At 43.0% G+C, this 26,663-nt stretch overlaps 1 protein-coding gene across 7 annotated transcripts in view; it reads right to left on the bottom strand.

Moving 5' to 3' along the window:
• The window catches only part of nlgn3a (neuroligin 3a), a 91,208-nt gene that overhangs the window by 37,796 nt on the left and 26,749 nt on the right, over positions 1–26,663 (bottom strand). For all 7 annotated transcript variants that reach the window (XM_041048026.1, XM_041048025.1, XM_041048030.1 and 4 more), the window contains one exon: positions 660–845. In XM_041048026.1, coding sequence (XP_040903960.1) covers positions 660–845 — 186 coding nt within the window. The remainder of the gene's footprint in view (positions 1–659; positions 846–26,663) is intronic.

Below are 26,663 nucleotides of genomic sequence, written 5' to 3'. Positions count from 1 at the left end.
CATGGCTGGAGCTCAAAGCAGCAGTTCATTCACATGAGCCAAAAGCACTTCCTGCAAGAACCTGTGTATAGGCAGCAGGGCTCCATCTTAATTCAATGATGCATTAGAGAGGAGCACGAGTATGAGGGATGTTTATCACATGTCCAGGTTAAGCGCGCGTGCTGCATTTAGTATTAAAGGCATGGCCAACCTGGGCAGTAAATCATCATGAAGTAGCATTAAGGTAGCCAGTAGATAAACAACATTTCTCGCAAAGAGAACAGTGTGAGTGTGTACATGTCACTTAGCATGACTGTGGCTGCCACTAAAATGCTCTTCCTGGTACACGCTGTCCTTTTACAAAGACACATTATTCCTACATGTTTATTTCTGGCATACATGATTCTAGCAAACCGGCAGAGCATATCAAGACCCACATGTGGTTTGAAATCTGCCGTGGAGTTTCAATTTCCTGATGGGAATGAACGTCACAGTAATTTAAATGCAAACACCTGCTTCTTTTCAACATTCGCTATACTGCACAGTACAGTAGAATACATTACTCAGTAACTTGTGACCTGCATCGCCAGTTTCTAATATCAAGCAGCCTACACACCAGCAGGCATGAGCTCCACAGCTGTATCACCCATCCCCCCCTTCCCTTCCCTGCTGTGCTGTACCTTCAGAGTGGTGGGAGAGGGTGAGCAGGCTGACGCAGGAAGCTCCGATCCCAGAACCAAACACAGTGATGCGGTTGGAGTCTCCGCCGAAGAAGCCGATGTTCTCGCTGATCCACCTTAAAGCCTGGATCTGGTCCAGGAGCCCGTAGTTCCCTTTAGCAGCCTGGTCACCGGTACTGAGGAAACCTGCAACACATACAGGGATTTAAAACTCACACTGAGCAGGCTAATCACTTAAAAAACGTTGTCTTAGATGCTGAAATCAGTGTAGAACTGAAACAGACAAGTAGATAGCCTGCAACTTGCAAATGCAGGCGTTTATTTTCCATGAGCACCTGGAACACAAAAGGTCATCCACAATGGCTAGCCACACCCCGATTTGGACAGAATGACCATCACGCCAGGTGACAGCAGCGCTGAAATCATGACTTATTAGGTGACACGGCTGTTGGTAAAATAGGAGTGTGTGTGACCACATGTCATCTGCACCTTATGGGAAATCAATGGCATATCTCCCCAGGTGTGTACCTCTATCATCAGATATATTGAGCAGTCCTGATGAAAACCTTACGAATCTATGAGAACTCCACGGACAGGGAAGAGAGAGAAAAAGAAGTGGCAATGAGACTTACAATCATTTTGACGCTGCAAACGCCTCAGTATGGACTGCTACCTCATTATATTTCCTATCAGGGTTACCATCTTCCTGTGACAGTGTCTGGATTCTCTCTCGCACTCTGTAGTGCCACATACTTTCAGCCTAAACATTCACAACAGACACTATCCGGGCACATTTTCCTCCGTGTCTGTGTAATCTGCTATATGATGCCTGAGTTGGACAGTGAGCCTCTCTTGGGTACATCAGAGCTCATGTTAACTCACCACCCTCTCCCAGCTGCTCTCCAGGGCCTAAGCCCTGCTGAATGATGGGTAATTGAGAGTCGCGGGAGAAGATCAAAGGCAAGCAATCCCTGAAGTCCCCACGGTGGACTCAGTGTCCATCAAACTCCTGAACATGCATACGAGGTGACAGCTGGGAGACATGCGTGGAAACCGAGACCTCTCTCTCTTTAGTGGCAATATCGCCAAACACTTCACAAGCAATAAATGTGTTGGTGGTGAATGTTCACAAGCCTCCAGTGATGGTCTCTCAGCATTGTTTCTAACATCTATTTCATGGCCTATGCCTCCATATAATGATGAGCTCTCTGTGTTTAAGTCCTAAGGGGGGAAAGGGGATAGTTTTGATATCAGCACTGCAAAAAAAAAAAAAAAAAAAGATCAAATCTCTGTGTTTTTTGACTCAGGTCAGCACAGTGATGCTCACTTTAGATAAACACAGATCAGAAAGCAGATGCTTCAGGCTAATTAGCTGTTTATGGTATGTATGTACAAAAAGGACACATGTCTGCCAGTGCCTGTTTTTTTTTTTTTTTTTTCTCTTTGTGAGAGTGTGAATCAGAGTCTGTGGAGGGCACAACCTCCTGCCCCACCCCCGGCAGCACACCCGCTTCGCCCCGAGTGCCTGTTGGCAGCGACAAAGAGGGTGGGCAGGGGAAAGGCCAGGCCTGATCATCGATAGGAGAGAGTCGGTGGCACAGGAAGCAAAGCAGGAGACAAATGGATCAACAGATGGTCTCCTTCAGACGCATCCCTGAGGATGACAGAGCAGCAGGGCACATGCAGAGAGAGAGAGTGAAAGAGACAGGCAGTGGAACAGAGACAGACAGAGAGGAGAAAGGAGGACTCCAATTGAAGAGCTTTTCCTCTTTTCCTTTTCTCTTGCGGCTGCTCCTCGCGCTCCGTCATAACTAAAGGACAACAGCTTTTACAACCCTCGCCCCGGTGCTGTGGGGAGAGAGGAGACGTGACTCTCCCAGAATAACCCTCATTTGTGAAATGGTTCACACTTCACCAAGTGTATGTCAGATGGGTTAAGCAATGTCAGGAGACTGGCATGTAAAAGGGATTCTGTGCAACTGTTAGCCTAATTGAAAAGATATAGTAAACATTATCCATTTGGCACTGCAACATGAGGTATTACTAAATGACAAAATGTAAATCATTAGAGTTGGATCCCCAGCTGGCAGAATAAAACACTGCTCGATGCTCTAGTCTGTTGCGACTTTTTGTTTAGCCACGTTGATTCCTCTGCATCTATAAATGAAACTGGTCATTAAAATGTAGACGTGGAATCCAATATCTCAGACAAGACATGCTGCAGGCACCATTTAAAAATACATCTAATATAGCTGCTGGTTATGTTTTAATTGGAAAGGTGACAGAAAGAATTTTCTTTGGAAAGCAATTAAGATAGCAAAATAATTGTTTTTATGCACAGTTTTTTCCCCTATTTCTTATGTTTATAGCAGTCCATTGTCTTTATGCATGTGCTCTGAAGGTGTTTGGCAATTTTTGTTTTGTGGATATTTCTTTACGTCTCTCACCTATGCATCACCTCTGAGCTTTCAGTCTGCTTTTCTAGAATAACGCACAGAAAAATATACATATTATTAACCTAATGCACACTCTGATTACTCAAAAAAATGACACACCATAATACACCATATAGTTTCGCTTTGTCTCTGGTTTGAGTTATCTAAAATTCTCCTTTCTCACCAGGGACTGGTTTATAGATTTCCAGATCTAGCAGATGATCCCCGTCTGATCAGCGCTGCGTGGGCTTTGGCTGCACATGAACTGTGATGTGCAGTGCACTATCTGTTCACAGCTCACACCTACACAGGACCTTGGGATTCTGGGCTGCAGCTCTGTGCTTCTGAACTACTTGGTCTTGTGCTTGACTGCACTACTCAACCTGACATTCGACTGAGATTCTTAATTCACACTAGGTGCTGCTTTACAATAAGCATTAAATCATAAACGGTAATCAAATAATATTCATCTGTGTTAGCTGCCTGAATTCAAATCAATATGCAAATTCTCTTTTAAGTGATCCGACCAATTAATTTGGGCACAAACAGTATGCACAAATGCAGTGTCCCTGTCAAGTTAATTCAACACACATAAAATAATCATTAAACAGCAAATAGCTCAAGTTGATCATATACTTTCAAAGTAAAGTGCATCCCAATTAATTTGAAGTAATTTAATTTTCTCTGTGACATTATTAATTCTGCCTGTTGTGAGTTCTGTAACAAACTGTGGATTAACTGTGGGATATTTTTCAATTCAGTTGCAATAATGACATGCAGGCCTTATGTCTACAAGTTGAATACGAATGTCATATACGGTTTGCCTGATGTTTTCCTCTCTTAAAAACAAGCTGCTTTGGATGTCAAGCTCAAGTGGTTCAGTGGGAAATGGTTTGTTTAGACAAAGGAAGTTGAGCATCAAGAAAAGGAAAAAAATGCCCTGACATTGAACTACACTGGAGAAAAGGAATCAAATAACTGATCTTTATTTGAGTCAACCTTCTAAAATCATGCATGCCAAATCCAAAATGTATTTAATAAGATCTGCTTAGAAAACTGGTTATATAAGCATCACTTGTAAAAGGTCATGTCAGCAAATAACATCTCAAATTGTCTCAACGGTTGAAACAAAGACCTCCAAATATGGAGTCTAACCTGTCTGCACATGGATTAGATGTGGAATTTGCAAGAGCGTCTCTTATTCACTGCAAACAGACTGTATGAGTTAATCACAGTGATTCTGTTCTCTTTCTTTGCATGTTAGAGCTGTAATTTGTCCTGACTGATTACATGATGTGTTTTTGTATCACGTCTCAAAGCTGCTCTTCCTTGACAGTGATGTGGTGCACGTCTGCTGTATGGAGAACTGGTATTTTCTCTCCTTGTGGAGGCACAGAGTCAGGGATTCAGTCCTGATCTCAGTCGGAGTGGCAGCGGTGACCGTGGTCTGCTCGCAGCCGGGTCAGGTCGCACCTGTCACCTTGCATCGTCCTTGCCGGACAAAACATTGTTGCCTATGTGGTACAGCTCCCCCTGTGAGGAACTTAGCTGCCCTTGTCACCTTAACATGATCAGAGGGTCAGTTAATGTATACAGCCTGACAATGTCCCCTCTCTGCAGTGTTTGAGCCTCAGCCACTGTGCCGGAAGCGGTACGTGAGCAGCAGACACTGATGTTCGGAGACCAGGAAATCGCTGCTCAAATCTAGCACCTCTCCGTTTCCACACATTTTCACACACCAGCCACGATCATGGCGTCACCTTAATATCAGTGAAAGAGAGTTTATTTTTCTAGAAAAGCAGTGCAGAGGGTGATGTCACATAATGCATTTTGTGGCTTGATCATATTTTGTCAATAAACACATGCCGCTATCTCAGTCTAAGCTGTGCGTCCCTGTTTCCTCCTGAGCCGCGGCAGTGATTTCCTTTAGCCATGCCTCTCAGCATTGATATTGCTCTATTGATTATGATTTAAATGTCTGTTTCCTATACGGTGGGCTATAACTCAGTGTAGCGGAAAGAGGTGATGATAATGATCGCTCCGACCCTAGACATCTCTCTTAGCCTGGTCTCCCAGATAATGGAATGTGTGTAAAGTAATGGCGGAGGGTGAGAAGGGGGCGAGGAGGGGTGAGGGGGAGGGCAAAAGCTTGTTATTGAGCTGAAGAGTGAGCTTGCACATGGACAGATGGAGGGAGAGGATAGGGAGGTGTAGAGGAAAAGAGACGGAGGAGGAGGGGGAGAAGGAGGATGGGAATAACAGCGTGTGACGTAACAGAGGGAAAGTTTTTCAGATTTCTGTTGGATTCATTCTCTCTTTTACTTCGCCTTTTCCCTGTTTCTTTCTCCCTCTCATCCTCTCCCTCTTTGGGGCTGCTGGTTAACAAGGCCGTCTGTGTCCAAACTCTCCTTTAGTACTCCCCCCGTCTCCCTCTTGCCCTCTCCCTCTATCTTTTCTCCCCCCTTCTCTTCTCTAGGGAAATAAAGGCCCACACAGTCGCAGCCTTGACAGCCTCCCCTAAGAATCCCCCACTACAAAAGAGCTCCAACTTCCCCCCAGCCAGGCCTGGGCTGAATGGGAGCCTCTGGGGTGTGGATGAGAAGCAGAGGAGGAAAGGGGGCCACCCTCCATACAGCCACATAAAGGGCCTGTGTGTCAAGCTCACGATGAGCAAGGGACATACCCAGCAGTTCATCCTCCATACAGGGAGTCATTCCCAGAAGAGCTATCATTTTCTTTTTTTTTCTGAGGTGGGAGGGGTTTGAAGATTTCAGCACACTGGCATGACTCAAAAAAAAAAAAAATCTAAGAAAAAAGGCTGGTTGAAGGGATGGGGGTAGGAGGGGGGGCGTGGTGGGCCTGAAAGAAGGTGATTGCCATTTGGATCAGTGTACAGCTCCTGTTTACAGCTCGCTGCCCAATAGCATGGCTAGAGTGCAGTCTGATCTGAGAACAGGAGGGCAAGAGAGATAGGTACAGAAAGACAGAGAGGGGGAGAGAGAGAGAGAGAGAGAGAGAGAGGGAGAGAGAGAGAGAGAGAGAGAGAGAGAGAGAGAGAACGAGAAAGAGCAAAGTGCAGGCAAGCACAAGAAAGCTTCTTTATGGCAGCCTGAACACTGAAGGCCTTTTACCCAACACCACATCCTTGTTTTGATGGAAGAGAAAATAAAGACTTGCGGGGCAAAAAAAAATTTTTTTGGATTGTCACCTGTAGAAATGACAGGTTTCATACGAATCAGTATAACATGATTGCAGAATCAATCATGGCTGTAGAATCAAATGGTGAAAAGGAATTTATGTATGAGCCCCTGATTCATGCTGGCCTCATCACGAATCAATAATTAAAGAAAATATCGGATCGGCCTTGGATGGTAACAAAGTCATCTGATCTTTCCCTCGACACGGGGCGAGTTCAAACTGAATGAACACTGAACACGTTCGATAAACTGCAGGTCTTTGCTGAAAATGTGAATAGGCTGATGACTAACAGAAACCCAAATACTTTAGGCTGGAGTATTAGTCTCAGACGCTCTGCATCTATCATGACAGATAAATGCAGAGTGTGCAGCATGAACCAACACTGCTGCTATATTGTGCGCTGGAAGGTAGTTAAATAGTCTGGTGCCTGATGCTGAAGATAGAGCATCATGCATACTGTGCTGCTTTATACAGACTGAGCCACTCAAATGGAAAATGTGGTTTGTGTGCAACAAAGCACTGGAAAAAAAACAAAAAAACAACAACAAAATGTCAAGAGAGAAAATCTGAGCCGCACAAACACCAAAACCCATCTGACATATATTTGAGCCCCTAAAACCCAGATCTCTTACAGACAGAAAATGGCCTGTTATAACAGACAGGGATGAAAAACAGACACTGTAAGTCAGAGCTGGTGGTGCACGTGGCAGCTGTTGGTTGTCCTGCATGTGACTTCGGGGCTGCTTAATCTGATTGTGTGATGTGTCCCGGTGGTCAGGCGACGCTATTCAAGGGCTCTGGTGAACAGCAGCCCTGGCAGCAACTACAAATGAGCAGTTTGCATATGTATGACCCCTGGCATCTGAACGCCACTCAATCAATCACACATCGGCCATAGCGGCTGTCGGCTTTCAGCTTTGTTGCTCCCCTTTGCCTCTCTCCCACCCTTCCTTCAACATCTCTCCCTTTGCGGGTTCTCTTTGTCATGTCTCCTGTCTCCCCGTGCTCTCGCCGTCTTCCTCTGTTCTATATGCCTCCATCTTTTTTTTTTCTCCACTACTTATCACCTTCTCTCCTCTCCGTATCTCTCAGCATCTTTCCTTTCAGTGAATAGCACAGACAGTGGATTCTCAAAGACAGCGAAATGCTTTTACATTAAGGGGAGCTTTGCATCTCACAGCTGGTGCGGAGGCGGGCCTGCATGCTCCCACAGAGGGAGAGGGAGAGATTGGTGTTGGAGAGTCACAACTGTGAGGTTAAGCAGCACTTTGGTTCCACTTGGAGGATCATGCATCGTAGGGAGAAATTTTATGAACAATAATTTGCCTTTACTTAAGTCTGACATTTAAAAGAAAAAAAAAACTATTCCTACAGTATATTCACCATCCTTTCTTTGAATAAAACAACACTGCTCTGTCTCACTTTTTGGCCCACGGCTGCATAAGTTCAAAGGCATGGTGTGAAACATGACATCAAGCCTGGGTGATGTAATTTGAGGGCGTGGTGAGAAAGTTTAGCACCACCCAGCACAGGGAGGACGGGGCAGAGTGCAGCGATGCGCTGTGATACCACGGAAGAGATCAGAGCCCGGCTTATCAAAGCACATCAGTGGAGCAGAGCGGGAGAGAAAGGTCATCATTTAGAGGATCTTCAAAGCCCAACTCCTCTTCTCCTCAGGTTGAAGTAGCTCTGATAGCTGGCCATAATGAGCTTACATTTTGTTGACCCTCCCTCACGAGAACTGGTGAAACAAGCCCGGGAAGCCCTTTCTGCAGCTTTTATTCCTGATTCTATAGATCCTGCCTTCTTATATTTGTTCAGTTGTAAAACCCTGCCAACTTTAGTTGCAAATCAAAGGCAGCAATTTAAATGAACATGTATTTTCCTGAAGTTCAGCACTGCGGTGTCTACTGTGTGAGTGATGTTTTATTTGTCTTCGGAAGGGTATCATATTTTTTTGGCTACAAAAAGTGGTGCTGCTGCCAGTGGGGCTGTGTTCTGATTTGGAACCGGCTCCAAATTTGCAAGAAGCAAGGATTTGTTAGGAAACGTGCTTTTTGATTCTGCTCCTCACATACTGAAAGAAAAGTTTTAACCTGCTCCACTTTTATCTTCACCGCTGGTTACGCATAAGAACCTGTCCAGCGTTTCCAATGAGGCAGACCATAATAAGCACTCAAAAAGGGTAAAAGACTAGACTGGAAATATTCTGGTTTTTTTTATTGACAACAAATGCCACGAAAAGACCAAAACCAACTATAAATTGATCCTATGTACTCCCTATGGAGCCAAAGACCGATATAGCATATTTTTCTGTGTCACTGAGCTCCATTGTTGTTCAAAAACTATGAAAAACCCATAAATCAGCCACAACGTTGCACTGGGTGACATGTTCCTTCATTACAGTGAACACTGTAATTTATTTAGATTCAATCTCGCGTACACACACTACGCTTCTGCCATGATTACTCCTCAGTGCACCAAATCCACAGCAAAAAAAAAAAAACAACAACACATGCAATGCTCTTGTTTGAGTGACGATTGATAAAAACTAGTGCCCAGATGTTTCCTTGAGTAGGAACGAACAGGCTTGTGGCAGAGTGCCACAGACAGGGCTGAGAAGTCGGAAAGTACTGAGAGATGAACTAGTACATTGTTGGTTTTAGCCCTTTCATAGGATTTGTTGTCAGTAGCAGAAATACAGAATATCACCAGCCTTATCCTTTAAGCCTCTCAAAGACAGTACAGTGATACAGCAAAATCTAATCACTGCTTAAAAATTATTTTAATGGGGGAAAACTAACAAGAATCACAAAGTACAGAATAAGCTATGGCACATGATAGCAGGCTAAGCCTAAAATAATCAAGCAGAGATGGATTTTGTTTTCAAAATATTTTGGTTTCTTTTCCTACCTAAAAATATGAGCTAACTAATATTTGAACCAAGAGAATCAATTAGTGTGAGTATAATCCGATACCCTAACCTACCAAAGAGCAAGAACAGTTTGTGTTTGGAACAATTAGGAAGTTTATGTGTATAGCTGGTGTGGCTCTGGGCTCTGTCCATGTGTGTCTGAGAGAGTAAATGGGAGTGCCATGGAACTGAGTGTGGGTGAGTGTGCAGCCAGTGTGTGCATAAGTGAAGAGGAGGGCTTCCAACAGAGTGTGTGTGAGTATTTGTTTGTTTGTGGGGGTGCGCGCGTGGAGCAGCAAGTGCTTGGGGTGGTGGGAGGTGCAGGTGGGGGGGGTGGCGGGTTATGCAGTGCGGTGAGGGAGGTATGGATATTAATCACCAGGAGGAGCATGGTTCTGTGGCGCCGGGCGGAGATGGATGGGGTGTGAGTGCAGTGATGTCACCCTGACAAATGGACCGGCCATGTTGGCTGAGACTCGCACATCGCCTCTCATTTCAATTAGTTCCTCACACAACAACCCACCTAACCCACAATCTGCAGGTTACACAGGCACAAACACATACACTTTGGCCACAAACGCAACCCCCTCTGGTGCCCCAACCCATAGCACAGCCCTCTAACAAGATGCACTGATCTGTAAGAATACAGTGGAGCTCCTTTAATTAATCTAACTCAATTATGACAGCACTTTTGCTTTCAGTCCCAGCAGCCAGTCACTCATTACCATTCATAATATCAGCCAAGCGCACTGACTAGGTCTATGGCCAGCACACTAGCCAGTGGGAACTGGCAGAGAGTCTGGGTGTGTTTACGAACTAAAGACTGGGCACTGCCCGCGTGTTTTCCCACAATATCAATTTAATGAAGTGCCGGAACGATGGCAATGTGAGCAGTTGCTTGGGCCAATGGTAATAGCATGCATTTACTCTCTCATGTGGAAAAAAGGTACAAGATCTGTAGTAGCCATCACAGTGAGGAGCAATTCTGACAAACTGAGTTCAGGTATAAAAGGTCCTCACTAGTTGTTTATAGCCTTGATCTTAAAAGCCTGACACCGCTAACTAATGGAGCCAGGGCTGATTTTAAAGTGTCTGTCACCTATAAAAGAAGTGTTAAGCCCAGTTTTCGAAGGTCTGATGCTGCTAACCGGAGGCAGTGAGCCTTTGAAACTCCTGCCTGTCTTGAATGAACTTTGACATTGGAAGACCTCGCTATGCTGTGGACTTTCCTCCAAGCCAACCATGCTAAAGTACCTATCAATCACCATCTTACTCCTCCTGCACCTTCTTGCTTTCTGCTTCCTTCCTTCTCTCTTCTACATCTGATCTCTGTGGCTCTCTGTGGTGATCCAACTCTTCTTCACACCAGGAAGATGGTGCAAGAGGATCACTTTGGTATAAGCTAGGGCAGGCTGGGCCACGTGAGGCCTGTGCAGTGCACAGTGGAGCGCTAAGTTGAGGATTTGATCATAGCCTCCTGGGGCTCCAGCTCTATTTCCAGCTTAACATCAGTGGTAGGTATCTCTTCATCTGCCGGTGAAAGAATCAGGAGGTTAATACCGACCCTATAGAGAGCAGTGAGAGGGTGGAGGGACTTCACTGTGCCACATATTTAATTAGACCCCTCCACATCTGCATTTAGCACATTAAATCCACTTTAAAGATTCCTCACCGAACCTGAAGCTGGAGAAAAACAACAAAGCACGTTTAAGATCGAAGTTCCATAATTGCAGTTCTTGTGTGAGACTACTGTGTGTGTGTGTCAGTGCAGCAACCCCTCTGTGAGCCGTGATCAAGAGCTCATTCGTTCATTATATAAAAGAAGATATGTCACTGGTGTGCCACCAACTCTAAGAAAAGCAATCAAGGTGGGTGACATGGGAATGGAAATCTGTAATTGTGTGGTTTGTTAACAATGCTAACCAACGCCGAACATATTTAATATGTCAGTATTGGCAGTATGATGTCTTTCTGTCTCATAGATACTGAAACCATTGGGTTTCTACATATGCAGAGTTTACTACCTTCTACCTTGTGAGGGTGCTTGGCTTGCTTGGCTTCACATATTCCTTTGTTGATGAAACATGCCTGTTCTCTCACCCTGAGAACAGTGGGAAATGAAAAATGGATGAAAAGCTTTTGAAATAGTGCGTATGATTACCATAACACTTCTACAATAGAGGGAGTGTGCCTGTCATGTATTGTTGCATGTAACACAAAGGCCATGCACTATACAAAAGATACTTGTACCCATGTCCTACAAAGGATGACAATGTTTGCTTTATTTTCTTCCCTTTCAATTGATATTGAAGTCCTGTTTCCAGTAAGGGTCTTCACGTTCAAACAGCTGAAGTGATTCCTTTTTCATTTCACTTCGCTGTTCTTCCTTTTAATCTAGCAGCACTAAAGAACTAGGTTCCAGCAACAACAAAAAGGTTAGATCTCGCTTTCTGTTTCATCTCGGCCTCCTGCAATCCCCAGGGACGTCTCTCTGCGCTCGTCTGCACTGCTTGGCAATGGGAGACTGTGCCAGGCCTCTGTTTGTTTGGCTTTTTTCCTCCCTCCTCATTGCGCTAAAATCTGCCTGACAGTTCGGCAGCATGGCTCAGGCCCCACAGGAGCTACCGTCAGATAAAATGTCACCATGGCTTTGTTCCACGCGCCCTATAGGCTGGCCAGACGCACTGTACACCTGAGAGCTCGAAGGCCAAAGCAGAGTGGGAGCGGGGTGAAAGAGGTGGTGTGGAGACCGAACGGCATCCAGTCTTATTAATTTTTCTGCCTGTGTCATTGCCACATTTTGTTAACTGGCTGCTTTTAATCTTCATTGACAAAATCAGCTTTGATGGACAATTAGATTAGAGGTTTTATCCTTAGAGCTAAATGATTAAACTACAAACCGATCATATATGGTCCATCAACAGTGCTAATTCAGCATCTTTCCACGCTACAAGGAGATGTGGATTGGATAAGAGCCCGCTAACCTAACCATCACTTAGCATAACAGCTTCTGAGCCTCAAACTCTTGACATCTACAGTCAAACGTTTTTTCTCTGAACAGCAGCAGCACCAGACCCAGCTCCTGTCTCTGAGCCTCAGATGACTCTTCTCACTGTTTCCCTAACGAGGCTCGAGCGAAAAAGCCGACTGGTCCTCTCACAGCCGAGCACTAGGGCGGTTGCCGCTGTCAGCTCCTGTTAGCTCAGCCCTCTCTGGTTCACGTTCCAGAGAGCACAAACACACTCATCCCAAAGGAGCTCATCCGTGCTCCTTCACCCACCCTGACTCCCCTCACCTCCTCCCTCAATAAATTAATAAAAGAAGGAGCAGCTCTCGCAGGTAATTTGATTAAATATGACATCCCTGCTTTAAAGAGTGTGCTGACGAAGCAAAAATATGACGGGACGTTGTCGGAAGAAATTGTCACTGTACTCGAACATGACCCCCGCCCCGGCAGCTCCACTGTCCTCCCTCTCTATCAGCTGAGCATCGCCACATACTCCATTTTTCCAAGGACATCTCGGAGTGTTATTAGATGAAAAATGCTATATGCTCCAGATTACTGGGCTTGTCAGTCACCTAATTTGACGCAATCCCCACCAGATCTCTTCTCTTAATTGAGTTTCTTTTGCTTTATTTGATAGCAGACGTTTATGGGTTCGTATGTTTGAACCATGGCTGCATGCTGCATAAGCCTGTGGGCTTATCTGGGGCACATGCTCATACTTTTCAAAACAGACATAATGTAAACAACAACATGAGCTCAGACATTTGTTATACACCAAGGACGTAAATGAGTGTAGCCAATTTCTGCCAAGTGTGCTGAGGGAATTGTATTAGCATTTTAGAAAAAAAAAACTTAGAACACTAAATTCTCATATTTTAGTTAACACGGTTACTCTGCAATTGCAATCAAAGAAACTGAATCAATCTGACAATTTATTTCATATTTAGTACACAGTGTATATTCCCTTTCCCCCTGGTGAACTCTTTATCTTTTTCTGTGTTTATGTCATCCCCACTGTCTTCTCCTCTCCCCTTAGGCTTGAGAAGGCTGACTAGAGTTGGGAAGGATGTATCGCGCTACGACGTATGAATGGAATGACAAATCATCTCAGTCAGAGGGGAAACCACTCATTATACAGATTGCTTTGTGGTGGTTCTGGGCAGTCAAGGCCAATGTCACCTCTCCTCCGTCTGTCCTCAGTGAACGGGCATCTCTGCCTTGTCTCGCGGCCGCCGCCCGCTATTGCCGAGCTGACACACTTTGTTGTTAACTCTGTATCCTTAAGAATCAGCTTGCCTAGAGGTTACAAGGCTGGATTACTGACCCAACAACAATGTCAATAATGGGAGGGAAACAGACATGTTCTAATGGAAGGAAGGATTCTGAATCTTATTAGCAGGACATCTTGTTTCAGTCAATGCTCCACTAGCCCCTCTGGCTCTATGATAGCATCAGCAGCAAACAGCTAGCAGGTGCAGAACAGAAATAAAGCCAATTGTGTTCATTGAATCATCCCCCCATCCTACCACCCCACATCTATTCCTTCACTTGAGTGTCCACCACTAACTGGCTATGCTATGGATAATGTTCTCCACTATCTGTTAATGCTCTCTGTGGTGCTATCAAGACATATGCTGATTACAATACTTTCCTCTCATCTCTGACAGGTTAACTACGCTGCAATAGCTCCCACGTTGGGAAACAGGTGGTTAACTGCTCTTCCTGTCTCAAGCCTAGGATAACTGGACCAGGCTGTGTGCTGCGGCTCACTGTTGGTAACATCCCTATGTGTGGCTGCACATCCTGCACCCTTGCTACCTGTAGCAGCCAGTGCAGTGGTGGCAGATTTGTACCATACTGAGCTCCTGAGTTGAGCCTTATCTCCCCCAGCCTGAGAATCCACGATTCTGTCCTCCGGATTGGCATGGGGAGCAGCCTTGAGTGGCAGGCTCCTGCTCTAATTAAACCAGCAGAAGCATTAGTCCCGCTTGTGAGCAGTTTTCATAATTACCCGTGCAATTCATTCATTATTTAACTTAACGAGGTAGCTCAGTGGCCAAACATACAGTGGATTGGAGGCCTAATTTGGGAAAATGCCATGAAGATATTGGATACCTGAGGTTGTTGCCCTAGCCACCTGTAAAGCTTCTGGATGATGAGGGATCAGGAGTAATGACAGAATATTTGGTCTCATCAAATTTGAAAGTGTCTGCTGGTGATGTAGGCAAACATAGAAAAGCACTCTCAATGCAATGTCTATTAAGTTCAAATGAAATGTAAGTATGACCTTTCTAAGCTCCTTAATTCAGCTAAATTGGCTCCAGAGGAGGCTAATTTAGCCTTTTACAACGTGGGGTGGAACAGACATTAGAACAGTGGTGCTACCAGCAAATGGCACTGGACCCTGACTTGTTTGCATAGAAAAACGTGTTAGCTTTCTATCTCTGAGGGCTGGAACTTTCCCTGTTCTTAAAAGCCTTGTGGGATTTTTTTCCCCCACTCCAAATTATTTATTCTCACCCAGTTGCTGGTATTACCGTTAATAATAAATTTAACCACAATTCTGAGCACAGTGGTATTGTTAGTAACTGTAAATGGGGGGTTTACATTAAAATGCAAATACAGCATGCAGTATGCAGAGCATACAGTCAGCATTTTATAATCCTGCATGAAAAATGTTACCATTGGATGCAACATGCATTTAGATGCCAGAATTAGGATACCAAATCATAGTGGGCTCTGCTCAGAACCCAGCCTGCTCGAGCTTGGGGAGATAATTGATACACAATTCATGTCTAAAATGATGGAGGTCGATGATCAAGTTAGACTGGTGTGATACAACCCTGCAAAATTATTGAGTCAGAAGATAATCTGTTTTGATGCAGCCTTATAGCACTTATGATAATTCATATGGTTCCATATTCTCGCTCATACATAACAGTTGGATCCACTGATCACAGGCACAGCTTGAGTCATGCCGCCAAGGCCCTTTCATATTTCATGAAGAAAAATATAAAGGAGAAACATTCTCCCTATATTAGTGCTGTCAGGTGAAAACCTTGTAAATCCAGTTCCGGCGATCTTGACGTTTCAAGTCAAAGGATTACACAGTTCCTGTATGAGTCAGGAAAAAACGGTGACACGCAACTTGAAATCTGAATTCAACTTACAGGGTCTGACATTTTAACAGTTCAACTAATATGATCTGTGTCATTGAGTTTCTGCCACTCACGAATCCATATCCATTTTAATCCCTGTCAAGCATTGTTAACTTGTTTACTGCTATATTAAGCACCAGATATGCTGCCTCAGAGAGAGGCATGTCGCCCATGGCAATTTACTTCCAATGAAAGCGTGAGGCTCACTGCAGTGTTACAGGAAAAATGAATTAAATTTCACGTGTTCTTCTTTTGTAGTCTACAGACCCTGTATTTTTGATTTCATCAAATATTTATGGAATACTGAGGTCTATTTTCATGGATATATTGGTGCATGCTGTACTGTGCATATGTAAAATGATGGCCATGTTTACATTAGGCCTCGCTCCCTTGTAGCTGAGTTACTGCTGGCGCATTGGTATTGTCACTGCTATGTTTGCTGCACAGCTTGCTGTTGACTTAAGGACTACAGGGTTTGGGAGAGCAAGATTAGAATATACTGTATAAAGTTAAAGCCTGAAAATCTACGGCATTGTTGCGAGCGTAAACCAGTTCAAACAAAGCAGCATTCGTTGGGTTCCCAGCACAGAGATATTGCATCATGCATCAGACAAAAGCCAGAGTAAAGCCACTTCCTCTGCCTCCACTGTCAGGAAAGAGAATAGTATTACCAGACTTGTAACTGTGCTCCAGTGACCCAGAAACACATATTTCTAATTGTTCTAGCTGGCCTCTGGGGCTTCCTTCACAAAGCTATGACCTCTTTACAATCAGACCATGGCGCACGGCCCATCAGAACCCAAAGGAGAGCCCGAGTGAGTATGATCCCCTCAGGCATGGGAGCGCTCTCCTGAGCAGACGACTCCAAATGCCACCTCCATGTCTGTCTGCGAGTCATGTTTTTATATGGTTGCACAGACACAAGCTCTTGTGTCAATCAAACATCAAACACACATTTGCACCCACACACACAAAAGTCAAACACCCTCAGACAGCTCTATTTGTTCTCCCTATCCCTGTGAAAGTGCACCCAAGACCAAACGAAAGCGAGATGGACTGCGTTTGCTTTTTCAACCTTTCTCCTTCCTCGACAATCTAATAACATCAGACTGCGGTGGTGCAGCAAGGTCGGCCCTAGTCCAAGGTCACTCTCTGCCGGGTCCACGGCTGAGGAGGTGTGCTCAGAGGAAGGGAGGGGAACGGCAAGCAAGCACACGGCCAGTTAGATGAGATGTGCTCCCCGATCCAGGAGCCCCTTCAATTACACTATAATACTTTCGTAATTGAGTGATAAGGACTGTGCCATTTAAAATGTTGCAAGTGTGCTGTTGATAATTAGTGACCCAGGAGAACAGGTAGCCGTTTTTTTTTTTTTTTTTTGTTTGTTTTTTTTTTTACACAGTACAGTGTGAGCGGGCAGTGCTTGTGCTGAGCTTCATGCTGATGCTGACAAAATAAAAGCCACCTAAACTGTTGAGAGATGAAGAATTACGTCCTTATCAACTCCGATCTTATCAGGTGGCATGTATAATTTGAAAACAGAGCCACAACTTCTTTTGCAATGCTGTTTGGGCCTTTGAAACAATAATCTCGATACTTTTGAAAATATTATCCATTAGGTTCCTCTCTATCTGTTTTCTGGGGGACATGTCAGGGGCTAATTGTTAAGAATTGAGTTATTGAGCTGTATGCCCTTCTCCAGGCCCTGAAGGACTAGCACCAATACAAATAGCTTCCAAACACTATTGGAATTCCACTGGAGTGCCCCTGACTTACCCCAGCCATAATATTGTTCTAATAATTGGAGCTCACAGGCCATCAAATATCATGCCGGTTTGTTCAATTGATTCAGACAGGGTAAAGGAGAGAGGAAGAAAAAAAAAACACGCATTTGCAATTTTCCTATTTGTAATCCGAATAGCATTCCTCCACTCTGCTTTTAATGATAAAAAATTCTGCGAGGCGAAAGCATTTTGTAATTTGTCCTCTGGCTAACTTTTTACATAATATGGTACACAGGACCGTTAGGGCTTTGACATGACTACAAACAAGTACACATGCAAACAGTGTGCACAACTAATCATTTGGCTCAGAATACAAAGTTGATATTTCACCTCCCTCGCAAATGGAAATGCCTTGGTGATAGCTGCACCAAAACACTGTAATTGGATGTATAATATAATCAGGTAATTTGATAGGATTCAATTTGATCCCGTTCTGTTCAAATTGAATAGTTGACGGAGCAGAAGCGGGGTGTCAACTGCCTGTTTGTCACGTTCTGCAGCCGTCGCCACAGCAGTGAAACGATGAGAGCTATATCTCTGCCCATCAGTAAAGGCAGTGGATTACTTTTTTTGTGGGAGACTGCTGACTTAGCACGCAGCAGAATGAGGCTGAGTGAAGGCAAGTGGCAGAGTCGGATGATAATGAAAACAGCCGTGATAAAGATGTAATGGATGTGGGATCGGGGTGAAAAACATTTATGAATAATATCATAGGAGAGGTGTGTGCGACTTGGATTGACTTGGTCTGATTACGCACAGACAATCTGCACTTTAAAAAGATGTCCCTGCCGACTCCTTTGGCACACGTTGCTCTTATCACCTGTGAACAGGACGGAGGCGACGATGTGTCCTATCAAACAGTTGCCATTCAAAAGTGTTTGAACATGTTTTAAAGCATTTCAAGTGCAAACTGAGTTTAATTAGAACGGCTGCTGATTAACGCTGCTGTGGATAAAGACGAGTGTTCCAAAGAATATCACCAGCGCCTCAGTCTCACTGTGTGCCTCAAGTCTGGTTGAGCTCTAAACATCAAAGTCAAAAAAATGGAACAAATGTTGTTGTGTGAAAGAAGCTGTGACTATAGTAAAGAGATGGAACTAATCAATAATATAAAAAAAATTGTGGAGTTGATGGTTCGGTTTGTTTGTACTTTTGTGTTCTTTTCAAAGCATGGTATAATCTTGCTCACAAGCCAATGTATGTGGGTGTGCATAGTGGTAAACAAGATAAAGTAAAGTGAGCATGTTTTTCCCCTGGTGTGTTGCGATGGCTGTAACTGGGTAGAAAATGCTCAGTTTTGTTATTTCATGTTTCTGGCTTCTTGAAAATTCTGTGCCTGTTTCTCTCTGCAGCAGCTAAGTGATATAATTGCTGAGTGTAAATGTGCTAACTAGCTCTGCATCCCTCCTCCATGTTCCCTGGTATACAATATACCCAAAGGGAAGCGTGAATAATAAAGACTTCAAATGACAGGCACGCAGCAGGGTTAATGATAAAGGTCAACTTGCCAGCATGCAGCCAGTGAGTGTAAAGGACAAGTGGCATGGGGTCACAACTCACATGGGCTCCTGGCCAATATATGGGAGCAGGACCCACACTTCTCCAAAACCAGATGAGAGCTGCTACTCTGGAGCGACCATTCCCAGAGCGGCTGCCATGTGCTGCACACTTCACTGATGCTTTTATTAGCCTGCTACGTCGTGTTAGCGATGACAGAAACTAATACAGTTTGATATGGGAAAACACAGCAAGGCTCATATCTGTGTAAACAAAACAGGAACAGATGAGGTCTCAGAATATGAGGGGAGCAATCTTGGTACAGTATGCTAGTGAGGTTGTGGATTTTCAGTATTACACTTGCATTGCAGGAGAGAGGCAGGATATTCAAGTGCAACGACTGTGCTATTGAAAAAATATCAGGTAAAGAGACAGAGACGGCGCTCCACAGGCCCAGCATCGGCTTGACAGGCAGCTCCACAGAGAGAATGTCAGCCAACACCTGAAGCCACACAACTCCAACAAGACATTCTGGATTTATCAACACATTTCACTGCTATTATTCATGAGGAAACTGGCATTCGGCAGCACCTGACGCTCACATCAGTCCCGCATGATATTTACAAGAATCCCTTGAACTTCTTTTGCCTGTGAGGAACAAAGCCTCTTTCTGTTCTACAGACTAATCTCAATTAAGCCCTGTTGTTGATTAGCTACCTTGCGCAGTTTTTGAAAAATCAGTACAGAATGGACACTGTAAAAGAAAAGCCAAATCCAACAGCATGAAAGTCTGACTCAAATAGTTTTTTTTTTAAGTCTTTCTTCCATTAAGTTGAATTCTGCATATGTAATTTACTATTTTTACATTGCATTGTGCCTTGTATTTTTATTTGAAATTGGATAACTGGTTCAATATATATCAGTTCATCAACAAACATTTTTATTGTGACTGTAGACTGTAATTTACAAAATGCAAGCTGTGTTTGTGGTGACCAACCTTTTAAAGGTGTTATGTTTATACTGAATGAACAAAAAGCTATGATGGTATTTTAATTTGTATCCCTTTGTTTTTTCCAGGTTATTTACAGGCAAACTGTGTCAGACTTAATCTGTAAATATGTAATTTTCAAATGAATTGTTAGATATTAAACATCTGTACTACTTCCCTTCCTGTGTAAGCTGCTTTGTCATGCTGTAATTTCAATTCTCCCCTCTTCAGGGCTGCTTTTGACTTTCTTTTGTTATTGTTGTTGTTGTTGTTTGCTAACATTAGAATCAAAACAAATCAATCCTCAGCAATACACTGATGAGAAATTTGAAATTCTGGTCATGAAGCACCAAAGGCAGAATGAGATTCAGGTGTGTAGCTGTGCACAGCTATTAAACTATCAAACTCAAGTACTTTCTGCTGGTTCCGAAAATTGGTGCAGTGTTTTCTGAATCAACATTTTTATTAAATTTAAAATTTTCCTGAGGGGCAATATGTCGACAGGGGCAATATATAAGTATTTTACTTTAAAACATTCACAAATTAACCAAGATTATCAACAGAATATGAAGAAATAACAGTTAATAGAGACAGAAAGAACAGATGGAGGGACCACAGAGTGCATTTCCTTGTTTCTTTCGATAATCAAATATTGAAAGCTCTCTCAAAAGCATTTAACACCGACCTGTTTCAAAGCATCAAATGCAAGTACATTCTTGACTGCCAGTGCCTCTGTTTCTCTACCACATACCTACAATCTTAATTTATGCAAACGTGTAGCCACCACTTGGTGAAGTTAAATCACTAAATGTCATGACCGCTGTCCAAGGTGCTGAACCTGGGGCTGCCACTCTGTATACCTTGTTTCTGTGTCTCCTAGTTGCTGATTCTTGGAGACACCACCACCAAGCTCCGGTCATTTCTGCCACATGTAAGAGAATTATTCGGTTTGTTCTGCTCCTTTCATATTTGGCCAAGTATGGAAGCAGTTCAATGAGTTTTCTCATTTTGGCAGCAGATTTTCTTGGTCTGAGTTTATCTTACAAAGAAAACGAATATTAGAAAAAGCTGTTAAATTGACTGAACACTTATTATACAAACTGACTTTAGCAAACAAAGAATCTTTGTTTGCCTTAAATGCCTTCTAATTTGGTAAATCATACATTCACATTGTAAATCCCAAGTGGAGGAAATTATTTACATACATACTTATTTACATGTTTTTTTTCCTTTTCATATATTTTGAATTGTACCCAAAGGATTTCTTTACCTCTTAGTCTGAGCTCTTTTTTCTACAATAATTCCCCCTCAGTAGCCACCATCCCCCTCATAACTTTACGCATTGACATCTGAGCCATTTACGTGCCAGTCCTATACTGGTTCAAATAACCTCAAATGGTTCAAATGGCCTCTTGTGACATGCAAACAGCCTCTCTCAAAGGCAAAAGAAGAAACACTGTCATGTTGTTAGTCTTTGATGCCAAAACCACGGTTACATCATGTGCTTTATCAATAGTTAATTTTGGTCTCTTTTAACTAGTTGTAGAGTATTAGTTGTACCTAACCTTAACCAAGTAGATTTAGTTGCGTAATGGTAACCATACCTCCATCATAATGTCCAGCCATAACCACAGTCATTTGTCCTGAACTTTAATTTGGCAGTTTAGAGTGGCTTTGTCCTATCAGACACTGACAGACAACCTATTTTGTGATTCAGGTACAAGGACTTCTTTGGAAGCCAGATTCAAAGTTTCTATCCACTTTTTTTTTTCACTGAAAAGAAAACTTATGAAGCACAAAACATTGTAATGCCTACAGACAGGCGCAGAGTAAAGACTACAACCTCCTTCCCACCTGAAATGACTGCAAAAGTTACATAAGCAGAAGGCAGTCAGGCAAAGGTATTGCCCGAAGAATTCCTTGTACACTGGCTTACTGCAACAAAGCCCTTCCAGTGTGTTCTAATTCTCTACATTTCCCTCCAGAGAATCTCCTTCTACATGGGGTTGAAAGGAATGGACGGGAAAAGGAGATGGTGGAAAATCCCTCTTGGATCAATTTTATACCAATCAAGGCTCCTAAATAGTAAAGGAGATGAAGTTGGACTGAGTTGGACTGCAGCCACGGCTTCTTTCACTACAGAATGTAAGGATATATTGCACCTCTGTTTCAAACCGCAGCAGAGACTTATTGTATTTTCTTCATAACAGTTAAGTGGAAATGCCCTCCCACACGTTTGATAGACCTCCTTAAGGTTACGACACATTCAAAACCACATATGACCCTATTAGCTCTCGTAGGAGACTTATGGTACTTGCTTGATGCGCAATATAAGTATCAGATATTAACACTACACTGGATACCTGGTTTGGTATTCTGCTAAATTATCAGCACCTTTATCATCTGGCATCTTGCTCATAGCTCCAAGCAGTCACGATTCTTCCTGAATGGACATAACTCACTTCTGTCCTATTTTAATAATACCAAACTCCTACCTGAGTGCTGTGATTAAAAGCATTGTGACCAGACCTTGTTCACATGCTTCCCCTCCCAATATTCCTCCCTCTGATTGGTACAGTTCCACCCTCCATACCAGTGCATCACATGCTGTTACCCCCCCAGCCGCCCCCTTGCTGTGTTGCCCGCTTTAATCCATTATTCCAAAATGTCCACCTACTTTTGCTAAGCAATCCCCTTCACTACCACCTCAAGTGCCACTCTTTACCAACCACGCCCCCGAGGCCATCAGTAATCCAACCTTATTCATCTCACCGTTCTTCTCCTCCTACTTTCACCTTGTCAATTCAACATCCTGCTCCTCACCCTCTCCAGACTCTTGCCTCCCGCCTCTGTTAGCCCCTCTGCAGCAGCACTTTGAGGTGGCAGCTGTGGAGAGTGCCTCCCACACATGTGAGGACTGCTGACCTTGGCGGTTAGGCTTGGCCGCTGCTATGATTAATGCCTCTACAAGACAAGAAGCAAGTACCTCCACCTGCCTGGCCAATATATATCTTCTTACACACATCATTCCTGTCTCAGGACACACCTGATGATGGACAAATCTTAACCTCCGTCCTCCTTCTTGATGTACCTGCTCTCTAATCCTCCCCATTCCTTCCATTCCTTCACAATGCTGCTGTAAAGGACAAAAAAAAAAAACTGGAAAGGAGGGAGTTTTAGATTCTCACACTTTTTTTTCTTCTCTGAATGATCAAACATGCCGCATTGGGCTCATCTGGAAGGTGTACATGCTGGCTTCCGTTCGATAAGGCTGTTACCTGTATGTATTTTGCCCTGAGGAAGAAGAAGCGCCTGTGTGTTTTTTGGTTGTGAAGTTAAAAATCCCTCAAGGACAAATGCACTAAGAAGAAAAGCTGTGCTGCCATTAGGAGCCCCATACTCCCTCCTAGAGCAGAGTATAAAGAAAAACAAAGCATTCAAGCAATGAATCACCACAGATAGATCTTTCAGGCGCCATAAACAAGAAGCCCAATACGAGTTGGGAATAGACTAAAGTTATAAAAGTCTCAGAAATACAAATATTCACCTTCGGGTATACAATATATCTTGCCCATGCCATCTTCTGACAGAGTGATATTTGTTCAAAGACTTGATACAGTGATATGTACTGTTTTCATTTAATTGATTTTTGGTCCCTGTGTCAATATCTCAGTGGAAAAACAAAACAGTAATTTGCAGTTCCCATTACCCAGACTGCACTGTTTTTTTTTCTGTGGCATTTTGTGCCCCTCGATGCACTTTAGCTTGGCAATGCTAATGATTTTACGTTATTTAATGCTACAATTTGATCCATTTACTCTTTTATTTGCATCTAAAACTTTTCAGACAGAAAAGGCAGAAATCTTAGTTCAGTATTTATGTAGTTTAGAGTGACCCAGGGAGAATGGGACAACGATAACATATCAACTGCAACAGCCACATGTTTCACAGTCGTGATGTTATATGGCTGATATGTTATGCAATGACACATTAAAGGTTGAGGGGACCTTTAATTTATATCCTTGAGAAACCAAGGTCATTTTGCAATAGCTGGGCAATAAACCAGTCCACACATGACTAAGTATAAGAGGTCACAAAAAAAGCCCCAGTTGGTGTGAATATATTTTGGGATTTACTGGTGCTGCTATTTAAAGGGCATCTGGCTTTGAAAGCTCAGACGAAGGCCAGCCAGGGATTCACACAAAACTCTGCAACATCTATTTGTGCAAGTTAATAGCCTCTGCCACAAAAACCAAAGGTGAAAGAACAGCTTAATCACTGCATTGGCAACACCTGCCACTGTGCATGCACTGCATTATGAATTGCCTGTTGGATTCTTTATTTGAGTCTCACACTCAAATACACTCAATTTAAGGGCCACTTGAAAACATGAAAAAAAAAAAAAAAAGTTTTGGCAGCGAGTGTCATACCTGGAAATTGCAGCTCTAGCCCTGAATCAGTATTAGGTCAGATTGTGCTGAGGTGGAATTGGAAATGCCATCTCTTGTTGCTGTACCATGCCATGTCAGCGCGAGCAAGATAGCTGCTCTGTAAATATTAGTCTTCTGTCTTTGAGGAGCCACTCAAAAATCTCTACCCGCAAAACTCAAATTTTTGTGTGCCACTGGACTGAATAGAAATAACGGTTGAGGATGCAAATGAAAGCATCACAAGAAGCACATCCTCCATCACTAACAGTAAAGGTCAAACATCCAGCAATAAAACATCTCAACCACAAACACTGACACATGGTTGACATTTTCCTTCAGCGAACTGTTCCATCTGTGCTCTACATATTGCCATCTTTGGGTGAAGTGTTCCATTTTTGCATGAGACGCTGCCGAGGACCCCTTGACCAGATGAAAGTAATTGTCGGGTTAGCTCTTTGATGTCTTTGTAATGCATATTTACTGTTTTGGTGAAAGTACTGGCATCATCTAAACATGTTTTCATCTGAGGGCAGTGCTACTGCAAAGCTTGTTCTGCATAGTGAAAAGCACTACAGTACCGTAGAAATTGATTTCTTAATGTCACAGTTTTCTGAAATGTCATGCTTATGAAAGATAATGAGCTTTGTTCCTGTTTCCATTTGCTGTAAGATGAAAAAGAAGGACAAATTCTCATTAACAATACATCAGCAATCTGAGTTCAAGTCACAACAGTGAGGGGAATTTTTTTTTCATTCAGTGCAGGACTTCTTAATACAACGCTGTTATGATGGTTCTGAGCAGGTGGTTAGACTTCAGGTAACAATACCTCAAAACATCTTGAAGATATTTCATGTACCGGTCATTCAAAATATCACAGATGGTTATGATTTGTTGCAACTGGACATATTAAAATAAAAATAAAAAAAACATTTCTGATTCGAAATTGACATCAGAAGAATCTGAATGTTGGAGAAAATGGAAAATGGAAAAATTAATTAAGTATCTCTGTGTCTCAGAGCCATGGGGTTGGGCTGACCATATCAAATTTGGAATTGAGTCAGAAATCTATAAACTCAGCCCTATAAACACTGACTGTGTGTGATCAAAGGTGAAAAAAAAAGAAGTTACCTAAAAGACTTCTTTAATTCTGCTGCATGGCTGAATCCACATTTCACTTTCTAATTTAGCAACTGTGAATTTTCAGCAGATGCAGACAATGAGACCAAATGAAAACAAATGAATTCTCCACAGCTGTCAGCTCAACATGATAAGATGGTAACTGTTTTTGGGAGAATAAACTCAGAATATCCACTATGCCGACTGTCATGTTACCTGACCACATTTAAAACTGATCCCCTTCAAAAGTGTTTTGTTATGTAGGCGCCCTTCTGATTAATGATCGCTGTCAGCGCACATCTAGGTGACAAATACACTGCATTTCCTGTGACTGCTTCACATACAAGCCACCCCCTGTTTGGCTAGTTAGGTGCTTTTAGCAAGAGCTAATGGCTGTAGAAAATATTTGCTTTGCATTAGCAGTAATTTAACCCAGGGAGGACGATATCAATGATGTCAATAATATTAGAAACAGTAATGCTGGATTATGTACATGCATTGTTTCCTGTGAATCTTGTTTTGGCAGATAATTTCAATGGTGGACCCTACCACTAAAAATGACCCAGTACTATATGGTGAAGTAATCACGGAATATAAATACACTGGGCGGCTACTGCTGAAAAAAAAAAAAAAAAAAAAAAAGCCTAAATCATACGTCAGTGGATCAAACACAGGGTCTGGTTTCCTGAAAGTCTTTATAATCAGAACTTCAGTTGCATTAGCCTGTTAAGCTTCAAAATGTCAGTCTATGTTTCATGTCAACAAAACACTGCATGAAGGCAATGCTGCGAGACAACCCAGTTGGTGGTTCCAGATTTTGGACTTTCCCATCAGCTTGTGAAAACACAATTAGTCTTGATTGGTTCCCCTCCCTTAACAACTGACTACATTCTTTCAATCAGGGAGGTCTCCAGCATTCGAAACGACACACTCTCCGGATGAGGTGGAGATTGTGCTGGGTGCCAATCAAAACCCAGCGCCAGGCTGCCACTGAGAACTTAATTTTCAAATGCAATGAAGAAATACAGGAATAATTATCACCGAGCACACAAGTTTTTCCAGAAACAACGTAATCAAAAACAACCATGCAAAGTTAATGCTATGGGACCTTTAAATATTTGAGCTGCGCTATATTTAAAAATCATCATCATATATTAAGAATATTCTGCTGTGTAAGTGCTGGTTGACATCAATGATGCCATTATTTCTGGGGGCTCAGTCCTAGTCAGCATTATCCCCCTTTCAGTTTTTAATCAATAGTTTTCAAGAGTTTTAAACTAGAAAGGAAACGTCCTCTTGGGACAGTGAAAAGCTGAGCACTGAGAAACAATAGGCTCCATCTCGGCCCTGTCTTGCAGAGCCAGACGTCTGTTGCAGTGTGTCTGGCAAGAGCAGCTTAAGAGTTAATTTCCTGGCAGTGATTTGTAGGAGAGCAGCATCAACAAGCTGCTGCAGACTGGAGCATGAAAACCATTAC

Source organism: Toxotes jaculatrix, chromosome 10 (genome assembly GCF_017976425.1).
Source record: "Toxotes jaculatrix isolate fToxJac2 chromosome 10, fToxJac2.pri, whole genome shotgun sequence".
NCBI lineage: Eukaryota > Metazoa > Chordata > Actinopteri > Toxotidae > Toxotes > Toxotes jaculatrix.
This window is presented reverse-complemented; position numbering and strand designations above follow the sequence as displayed.